We start from the raw sequence: 21437 nt of genomic DNA, 5'->3' as shown, positions 1-21437 counted from the left end.
GCCCGGGACGGGCTGAGCGCGCTGACCTTGGGGCTGCCCGCCGTTTCCTCGGGTGGGAGCTGGGCCGGGCCGTCCCCGCGGCCGGCGGTCCCATCGGCACGCCCTGCCCGGTGCCGCGGCGCGGGGTCCGCGTGGGAGCGGAGCAGGCGGGAAGAACCCCGCTGCGAGCTGCTGTGAGTCACCGCTGGCCGCAGAGCACCCCTCCCGTGACGCCGTCACAGCCGCGAATCTTTCCTCGCGTAGCTCTGTGCTCCTTCCTCCCTTCTTAGCGGCGGGACTCGGGGATGGCTGCGGATTCTTGCCGGGGAACTTCGCTTTCTTGATTCGAGAGAGCGGCGGTTTGTTCAGCGGCGTTCGCACGCAGCGCTTTGCAGTTGGATGCGGATCCGCTCCGCTGCCGTCGGGATCTGCGTGCGGAGCCCCGCGGAGCGGCACGGCTGTCCTTGTCCTCAGCGCTCGTCGTTGTGTTGAAGGGCCCTTCGGACTGGGTTGCCTGAAGGACCCCGAGCTCAGCCCCTGTCGCACGGCCGGAGTCGCCCGCAGCGCAGCGCTGCAGAAGTGCCAAGATGCCAAAGCAGGTAAAAGAAAAGCGGGCATTGTGTGAGCTGATGGCGTTCGTACCGCCGGGAAGCGATTCTCGGTTGTTTCCCTGCAGTCAGGGTTAGGTAACTGCTAACGGATATTCACCCCGGCTTCAGGAGCTCGACTGCACCCATTAAGTGTGCGGTTTTGAACTGCATTACTAACGCACTTTCGTGCTGTGTTGCCCTTACAGTAGTGGTGATTTTTGTCACGCCGTTGGCGTGAACAGGGTGATGTTAATGCAGGGAGCAAGCACATCCTTAAGGGTCGCTTTGCAGCAGGACCGACAGCTCTGCAGTACAGCTGTCACAAGTCATTCATTGTGTAGAAATAATGTGATGCTATTCATTAACTTGGTTAACTTGTAAAGAATTGCAGATTTGTGTTATTAAATACAAATGAGCAGGGTTACTCTGAAGGAGTTCCTGACCAGGAGATGGGGAGCAGAAAAAGAATATCCAGAATGCAAAAATCAGGACTGGCATCTCTTCCCTTCCAGCCGCAGCATAACAAGCAGGACCTGAAATCTCTCATCTGGCTAAGTTTTCCATTACACTTGTGTAACAAATGTGCCCTTCCAACTACTGTTGTCAAGGGCATGGGAGCCTGGAGGCTGAGATTTAAATTCTTCTAATGATCCAAAGGAGACAAATCTTCACCTAATATAATCTTCACCTCTTACAGTGTTAGCAGTTCTTTCCCCTGGCTGCAATGCACGCAGTCTTCAACTTCAGTCTCAGGACCCTCTCTCTCTGCTCTGAAAATGGAAGCCTTTCCTAGGAAAACTGTTGTGTTGGACCTCATTGCTTTCAGCTCTGCAGCCAGTCCTGCCTGCTTCCCTCTGCCCAAGGCCACTTGGGTGATGTCCATAGGCTAAAAGTATTCAGTTTAAGATTGCTGTACAAGCATGTCTGTGCTGAATGTCCTGCACAATTGCAAGCAATGGATCCTGTGAGTTTTAGGACACATTCTTTTTGGGCACCTTTGCTTACAGCCTGTACTGCCAGCAATGAATTCATTACAGTGCTGTCAGCCTGCCATCTCTCATATGGCACATAATACTTTCTAAAGACAGAGTGTGCCATGGGAAGCAGTGATGCAGAGGGAGGGCACTGCTTTCAAACTGGGAGGAACAGCAGCTCCAACACTAAATTATTATTCCTGCTGAACCTGTACATGTGTTACATGGATGTGGTAGAAGAGCTATAGCTTGTAGGGAGTGAAATGACAGTCCTGCTATACTCAGCCATGGACTGGTGCTGATCTGACATCCTCCCTAGGTAAACTGCCAAAAAGAAGATTCCGTCACCCAGAATGACGTGAATGAATCATTTGAAGAAGAAGTCAGAGCTTTTCTCAGTGATGAAGAAAAGCTGCATCTTATTGATGATCTCACAAAAGTTAATCCAGTGACGACGACGACAGGTGAGCAGTGAGCCAGGAGATGCACTTTCTGAGGGGTCCCTTTCCCTGCTGGTTACTGATACATGGTCATTATCGTTCCCACCAAAGCCTACTCAAATCAGCTTAGATTGTTTTGTTGAAAAATTTGTCAACACTTTTATTGCAGATTTAGCCATACTGATCTCTCAGCAAGCTTTGCATACCAAACTCACATTTGTACTGTTGGTTCAGGTAGCCAGTGTTTGGTTGAGAGTTTATGGCACCAGATTGCCATAATTGGCATTGCCATAATTGCCATTCCTCCATGACCTTGTGATTGCAGTTCAGTTTCATATGAATGTATCAGGAAATAAGGTTCCGATGTAGATTCAATGTATGTCCATAAAATTGGTTTGGAAAAGTGAATTCCTCACTTGGCTTTTAAAGATGGCCCTGCTGAAACAAGCTAAGGCATCTTCCTTGTGCAGATGGGGAATGACTGGCTCTGCTCTGCAAATGTACAGCTTTGCTTTCCAGGATGTGCTGTGTACAAGCTCATAAAAGCATGCGATTTAATGAATTGTGGAGTCAAAGTACTTAAGCTTCTTAAGAACAAGGGCAACTTTTAAAGGCATAATTATGTATATTAGATCTATAGGTTTCTCCTGGTCACCTTCTCATTCTCTGTTAATCGTAACAGATAACATATCTGAAGATTTTTGTTACAAACAGGAAGAGTCAAATACACTTTTCAAAATGCGCTAATAGGAGGTGTATCTTTCAGTTCTGAAATGTCTTCAAGCAAGATACACAGCAAACTTATTTTATACAAACGCTGGCTGCAGCCTGGTGGCTTTAAATCCATTTCAACCCATCTCCTGCCTCTATTCACCTGAGCTTATGAGAGAGTACCATGTTGCTGTTCGCCCCCAGGTAATCCTTGTATTTGAAATCCCTGTCCTCCTGCAGGACCCAGATTTCAGGCTCTTCAAAATCTCTGTGTGAGCAAAATAATTCTGAATGATGAAGCCCATTTCTACTGAAATATGAGTTCTACTTTCAGACAAATGCAAGAAATCCTTGCTGTCCATTGCTGTAGAACTATGTAATTACTGTTCTCTTAAACATGAATATTCTGCTTTGCTGCCAGGATTTAAAACCTCACATCTTTGCAGTGGCCGAAGAAACCTACAGAAATGTTCAAAGCCAGATAGACCCCATAAACCAGACTATCATTGTTAGTGGAGAAAGTGGTGCTGGGAAGGTAAGGAGATTGTTTTCTGTTGACCTGACATTGCTTTTATTGTTTGAGATTTGGTAGTGATTTGTAGTGCAGAATACTTCAGTGAGCAAAGAAGACGGAGCACGTAGCCAGCCTGCTCTAGCAAGACTCTCCTGACATGCATAAAGCATTAAATGGTCGCCACAGTCAAATAGACTCAAAGTAACTGCTTTCTAGGTGACATCTGCCACTTGTGGAAGGGCTGGACTTGAATCCTTCAGTAGGAGTTGCACCTGAGTTGAAGTCTCAGCTTAGTCAGTTAGGAAGGTCATGTCTCAGCAAACCCTTAAGAGGCAGGAGAGGTCAGACCCTGTCCTAGCTCCCTCTGTAATATCCATTCCTATTCAGCAGAACACTTGAGAATATTTTTAAGACTGAGAACATGGTTTGCTGAGTGTTAGTGACTCAAAGTCTATTTATATTCAATTCATCCTAAAACACTAGCTATTAATTCCAGCTAAGCTTCCAGATAGTTACATCTTGGTAAAGCTGCTATTCAGCAAAGCACTTTGATTCCAGTAGGATTTACATGTGTATCTGTTGCGCATCAGCTGATGCACAAAAGGTTTTGGCTGAGCTGGAGCTATAAACCTGACACCATTGCTCTCCATTGTCACCAGATGCATACTGTGTTCTCAGAAGCTAGCACTGTTTCACTAACTGACATAACATGGTAAGAACAAAGGCCTGTTGTCTCTTGCAGACCTGGACATCTCGCTGCCTTATGAAATTTTATGCTTCTGTTGCTGCTTCTGTTACCTCCCCAAATGGCAATGAAGCTGTGGAACGGATAGAGAAGAGAGTGTTGGATTCCAACCCTATCATGGAAGCATTTGGTAAAAGCAGCTTTCTTAACAGCATGGACAAGTAGTGGCCACAGTGGGAATTTTCTTTTTTAATGTACAAATTTAAGCTACCTCTTGCTTCCTCTCCTTAAAAGACAAAATCTTCAAATAGTGGAACTGTATACAAATCAACTTTTAATGTCTGTATGTCCTACATGGAAGAGTAAAACCACTGATGATGATGTATGTCTCTGGTAATTTCACAGGAAATGCATGTACGCTGCGGAATAACAACAGTAGCCGTTTTGGGAAATATATTCAGCTTCACTTGGACAGGTAATAATTACTGTTTAGATAGCTTGTCTGTGGTCTTCTCCCTCTAAATTTGATGAGGGAATTTTGTTAAAATCTGCTCTTTTGCCTATTTTTTCCCTCTAGGTTTCACCATCTGAGTAGTGCTTCCATTCAGACTTTCCTTTTGGAGAAGACAAGAGTTGCCTATCAGGCCCCCAATGAAAGAAACTTTCATATATTTTATCAGGTTTGTGTTCAGTTAGTTTTGCTAAATGTTTCTGAGAAACACTGAGTATGAAATCACCAGATTTAGCACAGTTGTAACTTCCAGTATTCAACAGTTCATCTGTCTGCCATGCTTCCAAATTAATCTGTACTCCCAGTCAATTATTATTCCCCATCTACAAGATGTGAAAACCCAGGGCAGAATCTGTTCATTACTTTATTTTGTCTTCAGATCACAAAAGGTGCCACTGCAGAGGAGAGACTGGCATGGAACCTTCCAGAAGGGGCTGACTACCGCTGGCTGCCAAATTCTGAAAGAAACTTAGAGGGTAAAGATTAGTTTCACAAACTGTCCATCAATAACAGATGTAACACTGAGGGAAGGCAGGTAAAAATGCATCTGTCTCACTAAGTCCTGTGACCCAGGTTAGTCATCCAGCACTCTCCTGCCCTGACCACAGCGGATTTTGCAAAGCCATCTGCATTAATGTGATTCAGTTTTAAGTTTCAGTTTGCGCTGCTAATAGTTTTCACCTGACTTGAAACTGCAGTTTCTGGCCCAGCAAATTTGCATTGCTCTGTGGTTATATTTAAAACCACCTTGTCTTTGGATGCACTTCAGCAACCTGCTGCCCATCTTCACAGCCCCAGAGTCAGCAGCAAATCTGTGATTTGATTCTCCAACTCTGGTTTGGGATTTACCAAAATAACAGCTGGTTTCCTCGATCTCTTCTGACAATTCCAGCTGAACTGGACGTGGAGGAGATTGATCCACATGCCTCTGTGTGCATGGCCTTCTTACTAAATAACACCTGTTTGGCTTTTCAGAGGACTGCTTCGAGGTGACCAGAGATGCAATGTTTCACTTGGGCATTGAACACTCCACTCAGAACAATATTTTCAAGGTCAGGTATAATGCATGGTCACCACAAAGCTCATGACAATGCTTATAATGTCTTTTTAGCATTGGGATTGATGTACATCTGCTTCTGTAGACGTGTCCAGATGTCCATGGGTTGTTTGGCAATGCTGCCTGGAATGGCTGCAGCTACACATTAGGTTGCATAACCAAATATTAGTTTTTAACCAAAAGCCTGCAGCTGTGAACTGTAGATTTCTTTCAGTAATGCTGCACGAGGAATTATTGTAGAAATTTGGAATCTTCTTCCTTTGTGTTGGTTTTTTTTTGTTTGTTTTGTACAGAAATGTTTTGATTTGCCCTGTTGATGTGGCCAGGCCAAGAGGACAATGCCTTGGAGCTCTGTTTTAGAAAACTCCGTGCTTGATTATCTTGCAGGTATTGTCAGGCCTTCTCCATCTTGGGAACATTCAATTCTGTAATCCAGTGGATGAATCTCAGCCTTGTGAACTAGAAGATAAAGCCAAAGGTGAGGCACCAAGCATGCTGTACTTTAAAGACTATTGTTATCTTCGAGCAGATGGCTAGTAGAAAGGATTAATATATTCTTCTGCTTGATAAGAGACCATCAGGGTCATAGGCAGACCAAAGTTTAAGTGTGCTTGTGTTCCAAGCTTCATGGTTTCAAACTACTGCACAAAATCTGAGAGATAATACCCTGATGTTACAGGTTTTTATGTTACAGTCATGGCAACTGTAGCACTGGAGTGTCACTTCAGAAGGATTATTGGCAGGGCTGTTACAACTGATCCTAATCTTTCACTGGCATCACAAGACTTCCATAAATCTGATCTAGAGTGGAAAGCAAGGCTTTTAAATTTTCAAAGCAGAGCTTTGAAGTTTTCCTGATAAAGACGAACATTCCACAATCAGAGCAAATCTGCTAGGTTGCTGCACAGCACGTAGGTTGTTCGGCATATCTTTAGGAGATGCAAAGCTCTAGTTTTCCTTCAGAACTAAAACTGTCCTGAACAATGAAATTTCATACTGTTATTTCACATGCTCTGAATTCACACTGCTGAATATTCAGATAGTATTGAATACAGCTCAGGTTAGCAACATCTTAAATCCTTTGTTTGCAAATACTCATTTCTCTAATGAAGAGAAGTTTCTGCTCAAAAAAGGTGAACAGATAACAAGGACGTAACCTAGAGAGTAACCTCTGTAGTGCTCACTTCAGTGTAGCAAACTTCAGACTTTTTTTGATACTGTTGTTTCATCTTAAATAGAGTACTTGCAATTCTGGGGATACTGTACATGCAAATTAAGAGGCTGATTGTACAAAACTTTCTTCTGAGTTTGGGTAAAACGATGCAAAATCCCATATTTGAGTTGGGGAATTCACAGAAGAGCTGGGTTTTTTAGTATCATCCCTAGACCTTCCATAACCTAAAAGGACCTGCATTCGACACTCCAGATAGATAATCTTGAAACTCTTTTTTTCCTTGAGTAAGACTTTGTGAAGACTGCAGGAGAGTTGCTGAAGATACCTGTGGAGGAGCTGCTGGAATCATTAAGAATTCGAACAATAACTGCTGGAAAACAACAGCAAGTCTTCAAGAAGCCGTGCTCTAGAACTGAATGTGACACTAGGAGGGACTGCCTTGCCAAAGTGATCTATGCTAAGTAAGGACATGCAGGCCAGGCTGCTGCGCTAATCCATGCAATTTTTGTGAGGGAATAGAGCAGCCAGGGAATCCTCCTTTCCCTGGCTTTCTGCTTGGACAAAAGAACAGTATAACCCTGCCTTTCTCCTTTGACACACCTTTGATTCAGTCACAGATACTGACGTCGCTGCAGTATCTATTCGATCTACAGAGAACTTCTGGTTTATTGCACGGATTTTGTTTGGGCAGTAAGAAAAGCAAGCACTTTTCCAACTAATTCAGTTGTCATTGTCCACAGATTGTTTGAATGGCTTGTTTTGGTCATAAACGAAAGCATTTACGCAGATGCATCATTGTGGACCAGCTTCATAGGTATCGTTTTCCATCCCTGGTTTAACTGAGCAACCTTAAGCTCTTCAGTCTACTCCTAGATTAAAATGCACTACCTTATGATACTCCTAGGTTTGTTGGATGTTTATGGTTTTGAAGCCTTCCCTGAAAACAACTTGGAACAGCTTTGTATTAATTATGCCAATGAGAAACTGCAGCAGCACTTTGTAGCACACTATCTGAAGGCGCAACAGGTAACTCTCCACTAAGATCTAATGTCAAATATCTGATTTAAAACAGCATCTTTTGTCTCTCTGATTGTATTTCTGTGCTTCTGGTCAGACTGCAACCTTCAAACAATGCCACAGAAAACAGTAGGATGTGCTAAATACATTGCTGTCACTAACGTGACTGGCCATGCACACTAATTCAAGGTCTCACCTAATATCTTTGAGAGATACAGACTTCCTGCCAGGCCCAGACTGCTGCTCTCGTGGACTCCATTCAGTCCTGGTTGAATTTCTCCCTATTACACATGCATTACCACAGTGATCTTTGTCATTAACTGGAATCTGTAAAATTGTTTCCTTAATGGTACCAACGTGATGGCACTTTCTGCCTCAGAGCATAGTTGTATCCATTTATTCAGAGATAAGTACCTCTTTGCCCTTAATTTGTGCTTTCATATACTAACCAGTTTTTTTTTCCTCCTGCCTTTGTCAGTATGCCAGGAGTTAATGGTCAGCAAAGATGGAAACTAAGTTCAAGCACACAATCACTTTTCACTGATTCATAACCTCTGCTTAATAGCATTCCTACCAGTTACTGCCTACCCTCTTAGCTCTCTTGATCTGGCTGTGTCCCAGACCACTCGAATGCCATTAGTGGCTGTGCTGAGCAAGCTTTTAGCAGGAGACTCGTAAAATAACCAGCCAAGGCTTCTGCTTATTAAGCACTCCTTCTAGTTTATTCCATAATTCGGCATAAATACTGCACAAATGGTTTCATCTGATACCTTTGTCCATTTCCTTTTGGATCAGACTGGTTTAGTAAGACCGGTTGGTAAAGTTTGGCACACAGTGGTAGGCTCAGGGCTGTGTCCCAATCTAAGCAGTTCCCTGCCCTTCAAGGGAAAACCCAGCAGAGCTTAATGTGACTTTGTTTACTTTGTAAAGCAGCTATGAAACTCTCACTGATAAATCTGTAAAGTTCCCAAATAATGAAACTAATTGTTCAGGTGGGATCTGCTGCTATGTACTCAGAAGCTACTTGGGATAAAATATCCTCAGTATTTTTTTTTCCTTCAGATTCCCACTGAACTCATGAACTGAGCTTTGGATGAGTAGGCTGAGTCTGTGATTAACTTGTTTGCTTAAACAGTAACTGCATCATATGCTAAGAAAAAACAGGCAGTTATTTGAGCTCTAGTGCCCTCTGCTGCAGAACATTCAGTTTCTCTCTTACTTTAGGAAGAATATGCATCTGAAGGTCTACAGTGGTCTTTCATAAACTACCAGGACAACCAGAGCTGCCTTGATCTGATAGAGGGCAACCCTCTCAGCATTTTTTCTCTGCTGAATGAGGTAAGTGAACTGCTAATCCTTCTGGCCTACTTGCACACCGTCCATTCCAAACCAGCAAAGAAAACACAAGTGCTAAATTAGAACGAAACTTGCCAGATGTTGCCTTTAATTAGTAAAAGGCATCTTTTGTTTGTTATGCAGGAATGCCGTTTGAATAGATCCTCTAACTCTGACCTGTTTCAAACTCGGATTGAAAAAGCTTTGTCTGATAATCAATGTTTAAGTCGAGACAAGTTTAGTAAGAAGCCAAACTTCATTATTTCTCATTATGCTGGGAAGGTCTGCTACCAGCTGGCAGCAATGGTGGAGAAAAATAAGGTAGGTGTTTTCAGAAACAGCTATTCAAAAAAACAGACCAAAAGCAGATTTAGATTAAAGCATCACTAGTATGTATATCCAGCAATGTTTACTGACTCTGCACATCTTACTCCAAATAAATCATCTCAGATTTGAAACTACAGCTGTGGCTCAGTCAGTTATCGTAAGAAGTACAACTCCATCTACATATGAAGAATTTTTAGTAATGTGAATAAAAGGTGACAGGTTTCTGCGTAACTCCAAATGCTAATGAGTCACATTTGTGCTTGCAGGACCCCATTCCACCAGAACTTGTCCGTGTTCTGCAAAACTCTAAGGACGCTTTGCTTCAGAAATTATTTCCCATTGCAGAAAAGCACCAAAATAATACGAAAACGCAGAGCAGAGCGGCTGTTGTTACAGTGGTGTCAAAGTTCAAGGTACATGCACTACTCAAGATTCTGCTTTCTAACGCTGTCTTCATAACTAGATGAGAAAACATTAGAGTTGGACCAAGATCAGTAACTGTTATTAAATGAGATGGCTGTAAACCTGAAATGGCATCAGGCTCTGATAATCTCTGGTTTGCAGTTTTGACTCACTCAAGTTTTACCCTTAACAGCTGGGCATCTCCCTTTGTCAGGCTTTTTTGTATGTGTTCTTATTGATATATTAGCTTCAACTAACAGCCCCGATACAGTTTTGAAGCTTTCTGAATTTGCCATCGGTCATTTTTAAAAGAATCCATATTGATATCAGCTGTGCTAATGCTGAGAGCATGAAGTCATTCTTAGGGGGGGGGAAAAAAAAGAAAAAAAAAAAGGAGCTCAATTGCTTCTATAGAAAAGCACCAATTCACTAAACTACCTGTGGAGGAGGAAGCTCTTGCACCTGTATTTCTCCTGAATTTCTTTGCAGAGTTCACTTGAAAATCTCATGCAGATCTTGAACAGCACCAAACCACATTACATCCGATGCATCAAGCCTAATGCTGACTGCAAGGCAAGGACTTTCAGAAAAGAAGAGGTAATTTCTCCAAAACCTTTCTTTATTAAGTCAGAAACTTCCCAGAAATAACGTGCAGGGCTTTGCATTGAGTCTCAGATGGCCGTGATTCACTTGTAAATCTCTTTCCATAGTGTATTTCAAAAGAATGTTTTTTTCTTTGAAATTTCCAAGATAAATGTCCTTTCAGAATCAGATGAAGCATGTCTAAAATGGCACTGTTAAGCTCAGCAGCTTGTTCAGGTGCAACTTAATTGTTGCTGTATGGGACATTCCCTTACCACAGTGCTCACGGGTTATTTGGGATGATAGCTTCTCAGCTCACAAAGTAGGTAAAGTTCATCTGGCTATGGCTACCCTGCTCACAAAGATATCTTCACAGTGCAAACCCACAACAAAAGTCTGCTTGGGTGTTAGAAAATGCTCATTAGCTGTGTAATCCCCTTCTCCACCCTCTCCATTTGTTCCCTGACCACCAGCGTGGTGGCTGAGCAGAGCTTAACACGGCTTGGGTTGAGTGCATCCCACGCACACCTTCACTGCAGCTTCCACAAAGAACAAGAGTTTTCCTAAAACAACTCAATTTGTGCCTCAGGTTCTTAGCCAGCTCCAGGCATGTGGAATAGTTGAAGCCATCACCATCAGTGCAGCAGGCTTCCCTATTAGGTAAGGCCAAACTTACTGAGCAGTGTCTTGCATAATACATTTCTATAGCAATTCGTGGTGTAATAGTTATTCAGAAGAGCTTTTAAGTGGGAAATCCAAATATTTAGTAATCTGTTTTATACCACAAAGCCTTAGGGATTCTTTTAAAGCTGTCTGAAGGGTTCTGCTCTGTGCTTGTTTGTAAGCTTATTCGAGCACCTTTCATAGTTTGGAGACAGCAATACCTGACACAAATCTGGGACCTCACTGTACCTTTGCAGAGAAGCTGCAGAAGAAATGTATTGATGTAGACTATCATGTACTAAAACTTTCTGGTTTTTATGTGCTTCTTAACTATCATTTGCAGCAGTCGAAAAATACGTGAAAAAATGGCATTCATCTAAGTGTGGCCTTCTTCAGTACAGTATCTATCATAGCCAGAGATCTTCCTGGCTTTTCTTGCCATCTTTAGATGATGGAGGGAACAAGGCCTGAGATAAGTCATGTTACTGACTGGAGTGAAGCTTACTGTTTTCATCTAAAAAGCATAATTCCTGCTTAGTCTTTGTCACAGCTGAAAGTCCTTGTCTATTACTGGGCAACAGGTAGCCCTCTGAATTCCTTCAGTAACTTTATAGTTTCTTACATGTTGGTGACTACATAGGCCTCAGTCTTTTTGCAGTCTATGAGTTGGGTTTTTTTAAGCCATTCTGCAATTTTTTCCCTTGAAAGGACAGATTATTTACCAGATAGTAATAAATGATACTAGCCTAGTATTAACTGTACTTTTGTCTATCAGGATCTCTTTTCAAAGTTTCACCGATCGCTATGAAATACTGAGAAAGTCACGTAGGTCCAGCAAAACCAGTGCATGTGATAAAAGCAACTGCCATACTGCCAAGAAAAAAGGTATGTTTGTTTAGATAGTCCCTTTGCTATAAAAATGTCCCTGCACCAAGTTGATATCACATAGATCAGATGCAGTAATTGTATTCAGCACTTCGAAACACCCGCTATTCTCAAAATACATTTCTAACCTCTCTAAACTGACTTCAGTTTCTAATCTGCCTAATGCACATGGTGGGCTCTTTTAAAAAGAGCAAATCCTTCATCTTTACTTCTGCTTTTCCATGTTCCTCTTTGGTAGAAGCAATTAGTTATGATGTAATATAATTTGATTTAGAAATAGTTAAGTAAACTGGAAAACCACTTACCTTTTCACTTATATTCCTTATCCTTCCTTTTTTTCCCCCACTTTGTTTTCTTGCCAAACGCACTGACCTTCTAGCTTACCTGGATTCTGCTGCTTCTTCTGCCTGTTACAAACTTCTGTACACAATTCTTTTTTCTAAACAAGAGCGAGGATGGATGTTAAATACATAACCCAGTCTACCAGGTAATGTCTTTGGTGAGCCCCTGAAAAAGGAGCTCATCATTTTTTTTTCTTTTCAGTAACCAGTAGGTGAGAAATAAGGTCAGTAAGGACCAGCCCATTTCAGATATGTTTAATGGCTGGAAATCCGTTCACCCTGCTGAAATACAATGAAGCAATGAAGTACAGTCTGGAAAATTACTTACATTCCATATCTTTCTCCCTTAATTATAAACCCACTAGTTAGAATGCTTCATTGTGATAGGTTAGTACCCCTTTTTATCTTCAGTGGGTTACAATCTGCAAACAAAGTAAAACAATTTCCTAAACATGAGGATAAGCTTTTCTTTTCCTATCAGCTTGGTCCCATGAACATAATGATAGTCACCAGATGTCTTTCTGTATGCAAGAGTTGTTTGTATTTGTTTGCAGCACCTTAAAATGCTCTCATCTCCTCACAAATAATTATAGCAGAAAAACAAACTGTATCCAGGATGAAAAGATACAATGACTGTCAAGTTCTGGCATTAGGCATGCAGAAAACTCATGCAGCATTGCCTTGAGCAATACTGTCTCCTTAAAGGACAGGTCTGAATTAAGTCTTCCTCTGTGTCCAAATAGGTTAATCTGGATAACCTGTTTGTCTCACCATGAAAAAAAAGAAAAGTCCCACAGATGACTTTAGTAACTTCTTACTGCCACAATAAACATACCCTTAGCATGTGTCCCTGATTCCCCTTAGCTGCTTCTGATACCCTGTTAGAGCTGTGGAATTGCACAGCATTTGTTTTTCGTTCCTGCATCTCTCAGTGCATTAAAGCTATGAGTCTAAATCCTTGCTTTTTGCTCTTTGTTCCCTATGGTTTTGGGCTTCGATTATTTCATTAGGTTTTCTTAGGGCTGCGCTGCTCTCCTTGTCTAGATCCACCCAAAATGCCACTTGTTACCCATGCCAGCTTGAATATGCCACAATGGAGGCAATAATACAGTGCATTAGCATCCAAACCACATCCTCCTTTAAACACACTGAGCTATCTTTCTAGTTGTTAGCACATGGCAAAATCTATGCAGCTGCATTTCTCCCTAGTGGCTAGAACTAGTCATATCTCAGCCATCACCCCCAGATGGCTGCGGTGTCTCAGTGTAAAGGCAAACCTGGTCTTGATTTCCAAATTTTGCAATACCTTCTTTTCAATACTTCATTTGCAGGTGAGACTGCAGCGGTGGATGGCAACAAAGCATCACGTTCTGTTGTCATTGAGATCCTGCAGAATGTTGTTACAGGACAAAGTGCTGCTGAGCCCACAGGGAAGGGATCAGAGAATACTCCAGTGTATTGTGGCAAAACCAAAGTATTTATGGCTAATTCTGTGGTAAGAGTGCCATTTCCTCAGCTAACAGTTCTGGAATATACTTGTGTTGCTGGTGTTCTCACTGTTTCAGCATGGATGACAGCTTTCCCTGGCTTCTGCTGGTAGCTTTAGCTCCTCTGACAGGCCCAAGCAGATCCTTTTTTGACAAATACAAAGAAGGCACTTCTGCACTTTTACAAAGCTTGCACACTGAAGGGTGTAGCTATTTAAAAAACAGACAAGCAAAACAAAACAAAAAGCAACTCTCACTCAGTAGAGCTAATTTTAAGCCAGCTGTTACTGTGACTTCAGGAGTGTGTTTTCCCCCACAATACTTTTTCCCCCTCAGATATACATGCTTTCTACTTTAACCTTACATACTATATATAACTGTATAATAAGCATTAATGATATGCTGTCATCTCTAAAATATAAGCAATCTTGGGACCTGACAAGCAGCAAATGATTGTAGAAGGGTTAAGAACACAGCTCTGTCCCTGACTATTAACTGCAGGTTTGTATCCCCAACACAGCTAGAGCAGCTTGAAGCTAGAAGAGCAGAGGTGTTAAACAAGAAAGCATTTTGCATTCAGTGTTGCTGGAGAAGATTTAAACAGAAGAAACTTGCAAAGGAGAGAAGGTCTGCAACACTCATCCAAGCAGGTAATTTGATGAGAGCGTGGCTGGCCATAATGTAACTAGTAACATTTCCAGCCACAGTGAGTATTTAAAGAAGGGATATGCTAATTGAACATGGAGAAGGCTTAAGTGCCATCTTTCTTACATTGTCTGCAACAACTGCTGAGATTCTTTGTACTTAGATTTCTTTTAATTAAATCTTCAGCTATTCGCTCCTGGTTAGCCAGGAACCGCTTCCAAAGGATGCGCAGGGCTGCAGATGTCATTAAGCGTGGATGGAGGAAATGGAAAGTAAGTATGTTGGTACAGAAAAGGATTAAAGCTGAGCGAGTGAAGCTTTGTAGTGGTTTGAGAAATAATCTGCCCCTACCAACTAACTGTACAAAACCCACACTGTCAGTTCTTCAGAAAACATTTCTTAAACCGAAGCACAGAAGATGGATGCCAGTCTTCTACAGCTGCTTGGGAGCTCATTTGTTCTTAATTATCTATAAAATGGGAAACCATCCCACACGGTGTCCTATCCCTTACTCTTTATCCCTTATACTTTGTTTTAGACTCTTTGTTTGCAGTTTTAAATTTTGCTCAATATTTTTTCTGCATCTCTTTATCAGGCAAAAATGGCTGCTTTAGCAGCAGTGGAATTAGATGAGGGTGGTGAAAATGCACCTTTCTCAGCCAAATCACCATGCTCTTTGGAAACAGCTTGGCCTCTACGTGCAATCATTCAGCTTTGGCCTCTTGGCCTCGTCCTGTCTGCTGCGCCTGTTACCATAGTGGGACTCCGGAGAGAGCTGTCTCTGCTGGCATGCTTGAAAGTACTTCAGGGGGTTGGCTGCTACAAGATGGAAAGCAACTTCTTAGGTTGTGGCATCACTTCTATTAGAGCTCTCCCGCAGGTAAGATACCTCACACAGCACAACTAAACTGTCATGAGGTCAGGATCCTAGAACAGTACTGGCACGAAGTCTGCTATCAGTCTAGTTTTTCTTTCTTTCTTCACTGCTTTAGATATGCAAGGATGATTCTGATGTTAATAGGTCAGGTAAGACATGGGTCTCAGCTGTGAGACCAAAGCATGAAAGTTCTTGCTAGTCTGTCATAGGAACAAACTGATCAAAGTTTCTAGTTGTACTTACAAGTTGCTTGTATAATAAGGCAGTGCTTTGTCTGAACAGTGAAACTAGATCACAGTTCTGCAAAGCACCAACTGGCCTCTCCACCTTGTTTTCTTCCAGGGCTCTGTCAGGTTTCACTGCAAGAAGTCTCCCCTGCATTACGCAGATGTCAGTCCCCACACAGCTGCCTATTCTACCACCGGTTTTAACCAGATTTTATTGGACAGAAAAGAACTGCTTCCAACATAACTTTTGGCCATCCGCATGTACGGAACATTTCCTTCAGGGAAGGACTGCCTGCAGGCTGCTGCTTTTCAAGTTACTCAATGTCCCTACCTGCTGCTACCTCAGTTTCCTATAATCACATGTATAATCAGTGTATGCATATTATAATTCAAATTTAGAATGCAGGGGAGGCATTCCTCCTCTCACACACGTATGTACTAGAGGAGATAATATGAGAAAATAGATCAAGTGCTTTAAAGAGTATATACTGGAACAGAACACTTCTAGCTGTACATGGTCAAAACAAGAGGCTGGTAATGAGATAGCAGAAAAGGCAAACACTTCTGATGTGTGCTGGGCTCTTGTTGGGAGGTACCACAAACATTTAGTAACCTGCGACCAAGGAAGTAAGTAGCATTCAACTGTAACACTAAAGGCAGATGTCTCAGGGAAAAGCAAGACCAGAGTCTTGCTTTTTATCTACAGGACCAAAATACATTGTGATCTGTGTGTTTCTAACATGACCTAGCCAACAGCATTACCTCTGCAGAGGGACCAAGGTTCTCATCAGGGCACACTATACCACCTCTGTTACGTACGTGGGTCTTGAAAATGTTCAGTTTTTCTGTGTATGCCATATCTAAATAAACTCTTAAGTATCTTGTGAAGGCGTATGACTATCCTCAACAAGGTCAACAAAAGCATTTCAGGTTCATTTTGTGAGTTAAGACAAATGCCAGTATATTTAATATAATTGTTACTGGGAAGTGATATTTCCCACAGGTGACAGTATTTCTGTACCAACAGAGGGCAAGTCCACATAATACCAAATTCAATTCCTAGCATCTAGAAATTTGTCCAGCACCACGTCATTATTTATCAACTCTAAAATGAAAATTGGAGTGCTGACATTCATGAGCAACTGAACTGGGGGTAATACATGGCACAGTGCACCGTGGGGTGCTGCAGAATGGCTTTTGTAAGAGGAAAACCTGAAGGAACAAAAAATATTCCCAAGCTCACTCAGGAAGAATGTTCTCCTTCTCTGGGGGTTCCACAATCCTCAAGCAGCAATCTGCAAACTCCACAAAGAGTGGCTCCTGCATGTATTTTTTCATGAGAGAGCTTTTGTCTTCTGCTTGGTCAATGGTCAGCAGCAGCTGCCTGAGGTGTGGGTTCAGCAGCAAACCTCTCAGTTCTTCTGATTCTCCTTTAAAGACAAGGATAAAAGATAATGAGTATCATGTTCACCTGAAGTCCCCACTGTAAAGGATTTGGTTTCTGTTAAGTGATGCAGTTCAGCCCTCAAGCCAGAGAAGGCAGAAGCCCTTTCCTCTGTCAGAACCAAATCAGAGGATTAATCCCTGCATCTGCATGAAATCCACAGCAAATCCCACTTTGGAGCAAAATCTATGAGGTCACGCTCTTGTGATAACCAAGCATGGATACAGCACTGATCACAAACTAAATCCTCGCTTTCTGTTTTTATGCATTTCCTCCACCAGCACACGATCTCAAGTCGGTATCAGGGCAGGGTCCTCCCTAGAGGCAGGGAACAGACTGCCCAGGGCAGCAGGCACAGCCCTGAGCCGCTGGGGCTCACAGGGCGCTGGGACACAGTCGTGACACAGGGTTTGGGCAGTGCTGTGTGGAGCCAGGGCTGGGACTCAAAGCTCCCTGTGGGTCCGCTCCGGGTGGGACTATTCCATGATTCCTCACTGCTCACTACGCGCAGTCACAAACGACGCCATAACCATCCCTACTTTGCCGGCGCACCCCCAAAGAGGCACCGAGCGGTGGCTGTCAGCGCCATAACGTCCCGCCTGTTCGAGGCCCCCGCCGCCCCCCGGCTCACCCAGCAGCCGGAGTTTCTGCAGCGGGACGCGGTCCTGCTCGTCCTCCTCTGTCAGTATGTCGGCCACCGACCACGCGCCGTCCGCAGGAGAGCCGCGCTGCGCCGCCCGTTCCTCTGCCGGCGGTTCCCTCTGCGGCGCGCATCGCTCTGCGATAAGGGACAAGGCCCGTCACGGCCGCCCGGCCCACCGCACCGCACCGCACTGCGCCGCTCGCTCACTCACTCACCTCTGTGCGCCTTGCAGCACGGCACGGAGCAGCTGCGGGATGATAGCCGCCATTAGGCCGGCAGGCCCCTCAGAGAGGCGGCCCGCAGCCCCCCGCCCTTCGGTCCGCAGCCCCGCTCCCCCCCCCACGCCGCCGCCGCCGCCCCCCCTCCCGCCCATCGCTCACTATGCGGCAGCGCAGCGCGGACAGCGGTATTTGGAGGCGCCGTCCGCCCCGCACACCGCGCACGGCCGAGCCGCCCGCATGGCCGCCCGCAGCGCCCTGCCCCGCCCCGCTCAGGCCGGGTAGCAGAGCGCCGAGCGGGGACGGCCGGGAGCGGAACAGCGGCGGTGGGAAGGGGCGGCGGTTCGGGGTGATCGTGCGCGGGTCAGGAGAAAAAAAAACATCGAATCGTTCCGGCTGGAAATCACCGAGTCCATCCCCACCGTGATCACTAAGCACGTCCCTAAACGGGGTCACAGAGCTGACCGCGATCTCCCTGAGCTCTGTGGGGTAAAGAAAACAGGAAAGAGGTTTTAAGGCAATGATGTAAAATGCTGGGTACATGGTTTGTTAATGTAACGGCACCCGCCTCCCTGTTACACCAGCGGGCGGCCGTCTCTCACATAAACTCCATTCCTCACAGGCGCTGCACAGCAGCTCCTCTGAACACGATTTAACAGCAGCAGCATTTAACGATGAACGAGTGTCACTTGGGTCTATTGGTCATCGCCTCCAGGTTTGTCACTATGGGCGAGGTGGGAGAACAAACTGGGCCGTTGAGACCCTCCTAGGCAACATCTCCGTGTCATTCGATGTAAGCATTCATTTAGCCCAGGATCTGACCAGTTAATTAAGCAACAGACATTTCCTCTTCGGAGAGAGGGAGGGAGGGGAGACCTTTTCCTTCTACAAAACACGTGCTCTTGAAGTTTTTATTTCATTTTGCTTTATGCCATGACTACAGTTCTGACAATGAAGCCTCCATTGAGGTTTTCTCCTAAATCAAATCAAATGTCAGTGGCCACAGTATACGAGCGTACTGCCATTCTCAAGCAGGGACACAAAACGTGTGGTCACAGAGCTCCCACAGAAACACTGCAGATACACCGACAACAGAAAAACTGCGCTGGATGCCCCAATAACTGATTCATCAAATACTAACAGATACGATGTTACATGCTGCAAATGAGAAAGTAACGTTACATTTTCCCCTACGCAACTGAACATTTTCCAGCCACTTATCCACCTTCCAAAAAAAAAAAAAACCAAAAAACAAAAAAGCCACAATCTGAGCAGCAAAGAAAGCACGTCAGAAGCGGATTTCCAAACGCGAAGCAAACACAGCTGACGGGGTGTTCCCAAGCAGCACGCTCCCGTCTCCCATCCGCACAGCAGCGCAGCTCGCCGAGGAGCCCCGCGCGGCGCCCCGCCCGCAGCCGGCCCGGAGCTGTCCCCGCCGCGGGTGCTGAAGCGCCGCAGCCGGCGGAGGGCTCGGCCTTCGCTTCGGGGCGCTCCTGCTGCCCTGGAAGCAGAACAGAGTCCACGGAGTACAGGGGCGGCCGCGGTTAGATGTTCGCGATGGTGCAGGCTTGGAGACGTTTGCCAGAAAGGCATTTCAGAGACTTGAGTTTAGCCCCTAGGGTTTTGGTTTTCAGTGTATATATGATGGGATTTCCCAAACAGTTCATGGTTATCAGCATAGCTGTGCAGTTTCGGAAGATGTAGACGCTTGGATAGAGATCGAGGGGGCACTGGTGGTTTATTGCATCAAAGATGACTCCTGCAAAAAGAGGAGCGTAGGACACCAATGCCAGGAGCCATATAAAAATACTAGTTCTGGCAACCTGGATTTCAGCTGATTTGTAGGTACCAATAGCTTGCCCACACGCTTTCATTCTCAGCTTTCTTTTCCTCAGGATCATAATGATTCTAAGGTAGGTGAACAGAGGAACAATAAAAGCTGCCACAACATTGGGAGTGGTGATGAAGATGAGGTAGTCAACACAAAATGGACTGTAGAGGACTGAGAGATTTTTTCCTGTGTGCAAGCAGTTCCACCCCATCAATGGCAGGCAGCCCAGAAAGAAAGCAAGGACCCAGTTAATTAAAACTACAGCTATGGAATGGTTTCTAGCAACCCTGAACCTTGTCCTAATGCTTTCAGCCACAGCCAGGTAGCGTTCAATTCCAATGCTTACCAAGTTATAGATGGTGGATAAAATAGATGTAGTATATAAGGCATAAGGTGCAAGCATATCCTTGGATCCAAAGATTGTGTCATCAGGTTTGGTGATGAACAGCACTGAAATCCAAAAACCAGAAAAACTTGTGAAGAGATCAGAAAAAGCCAAATTGCAGAAGAGTATAGAGATAGGCTTGTGCAGATCTTTTGTTGCTTTTCTGGTGATGATGGCTGTGCAGTTGAAGATCACAGATGCTATGTTAATGGTCAGCTGAGGGATGCCCAGCGCAAGCACTAAATTACGACTCCAAATTTCCGTATGGTTAGCAGAACAGTTTGAGTATCCATTCATGGTGGAAAATCCTAGATTCAACCGGTAACCATTTGCTTCGAACATCTCCTATTCCGTAAGAGGCTGTACTACTTGAGTGCTACTGTCACCTTGTTTTTCAATCAAAACATGAGTCTTCAAACACAGCTTCTATTGGCACATCATCGTCATGACAGTGGATTAATCTTTAACCACTTGTGTTTTTAAATATTTGGGTTACCAACTCAGAGCACTTCAGTTGCTAGGATAGCTAAAATTGGAAAACACATTTACTACTATAGAATCAATCTGCTTAAAGCAACCTTTATCAAGAACAAAATTTGGTTCAGGCATTTAGAGATCTCCAATTTTAATCCCTCTAATTGCCCCTACTCAGACCTACACAAGCAATGGACAAAAATGCTGACATTAAGCTGGAGATTCCTTATTTCTGTCACTAACCTAGCCACATAACCTGCAATTCTGTTCTTAGAAATATTACTCTGTAAAATAATGAAAGATCCTTCTTTATATGGACTCCTTCAGTTTTATGTTTAATAATCCCTTAACGTACAGTTTTAAATCTTGATTGGAGGACAACAGAATCAAGTTGGTTACTGTCTCTTGCTTACAGTTACAAACCAGTGGGACTGATGGTGCCTGTTTTTCTAAATATGGCTAGATCATATCTACAGAACAAACCCCAGCCTAGAAAGCAAAATGGCAAGATCAACAGCAGCACTACAAAGGTGCTCCCAAAAAGGGAGGAGGTTCCGCCTTCAAAGTAGCTCTTGTGCTTGGGCCTACAGAAATATCTCAGTAAGTACTGAATGCTGGAGTACTCAGAAGTTCTCAGAATACACCTAAAATCATCTGTATTTTCCTTCTCTTGTATAAATCAGAAGTTGATGTAGAAAAATGACAGGCATTTATGCTGATACCATTGCAGAGGGATATTTTGTTTAGTTTTTAGAAGACTTGTACATTAACAAAGCAACAGAATATTACTGTATCTTTGTCTTTTTAAACAGAAATGACTTATGGGAACAAAGTTTGAAATACGTGAGACTAGGAAAACTATTCTTCGGACGTACATTTATGCTGTCAGACAGCAGAGGGCACTACTGTAACAATTAGCTTACAGTGGGCAGCACGGCAATTCTGAACGTTGGAGCAGTTGGGGTGAGCAGCGAGTACACCCGTGTGTCATTAGCAATGGAGCAGTGAGTACACCCGTG

The 21437-nt window shown here is 43.9% G+C and overlaps 3 protein-coding genes across 4 annotated transcripts in view; 1 reads left to right on the top strand and 2 right to left on the bottom strand.

The window, feature by feature from the left end:
- Nucleotides 1–135: 135 nt before the first annotated feature.
- MYO19 (myosin XIX) lies at nt 136–16307 on the top strand. Of its 2 annotated transcripts, XM_042880023.1 has the most exons (24): nt 137–578; nt 1863–2007; nt 2750–2898; nt 3116–3229; nt 3951–4083; nt 4299–4368; nt 4471–4573; nt 4784–4880; nt 5380–5456; nt 5849–5939; nt 6925–7096; nt 7376–7449; nt 7540–7661; nt 8877–8990; nt 9132–9308; nt 9581–9727; nt 10206–10313; nt 10888–10958; nt 11737–11846; nt 13519–13682; nt 14195–14324; nt 14506–14591; nt 14915–15199; nt 15539–16307. In XM_042880023.1, the coding sequence occupies exons 1-24, from the start codon at nt 567–569 to the stop codon at nt 15665–15667; spliced, it is 2880 nt and encodes a 959-aa protein (XP_042735957.1). In that variant the 5' UTR covers nt 137–566; the 3' UTR covers nt 15668–16307. The 2 variants fall into 2 exon arrangements, with proteins under 2 accessions (XP_042735958.1, XP_042735957.1); XM_042880024.1 differs by lacking the exons at nt 14195–14324; nt 14506–14591; nt 14915–15199; nt 15539–16307 and adding an exon at nt 12226–12333 and having other exon boundaries at nt 136–578; nt 13519–13604.
- Nucleotides 16308–16358: 51 nt separating this feature from the next.
- Nucleotides 16359–17974, bottom strand: ZNHIT3 (zinc finger HIT-type containing 3). Its single transcript, XM_042880026.1, has 4 exons — nt 17891–17974; nt 17726–17757; nt 17499–17645; nt 16359–16853 (listed from the first exon to the last, which is right to left on the bottom strand). The coding sequence occupies exons 1-4, from the start codon at nt 17968–17970 to the stop codon at nt 16663–16665; spliced, it is 450 nt and encodes a 149-aa protein (XP_042735960.1). The 5' UTR covers nt 17971–17974; the 3' UTR covers nt 16359–16662.
- Nucleotides 17975–19272: 1298 nt separating this feature from the next.
- Nucleotides 19273–21437, bottom strand: part of LOC122184804 (lysophosphatidic acid receptor 1-B-like) — a 38079-nt gene continuing 35914 nt past the window's right edge. The window contains exon 3 of the mRNA XM_042880038.1: nt 19273–20120. Coding sequence (XP_042735972.1) covers nt 19273–20120 — 848 coding nt within the window. The remainder of the gene's footprint in view (nt 20121–21437) is intronic.

This window comes from Lagopus leucura, unplaced genomic scaffold (assembly GCF_019238085.1).
Source record: "Lagopus leucura isolate 7727_CA_CO unplaced genomic scaffold, USGS_WTPT01 Super-Scaffold_100024, whole genome shotgun sequence".
NCBI classification, from domain to species: Eukaryota; Metazoa; Chordata; class Aves; order Galliformes; family Phasianidae; genus Lagopus; species Lagopus leucura.
The sequence above is the reverse complement of the archived record's forward strand: the minus strand, read 5'-3'. Positions and strand labels throughout refer to the sequence as shown.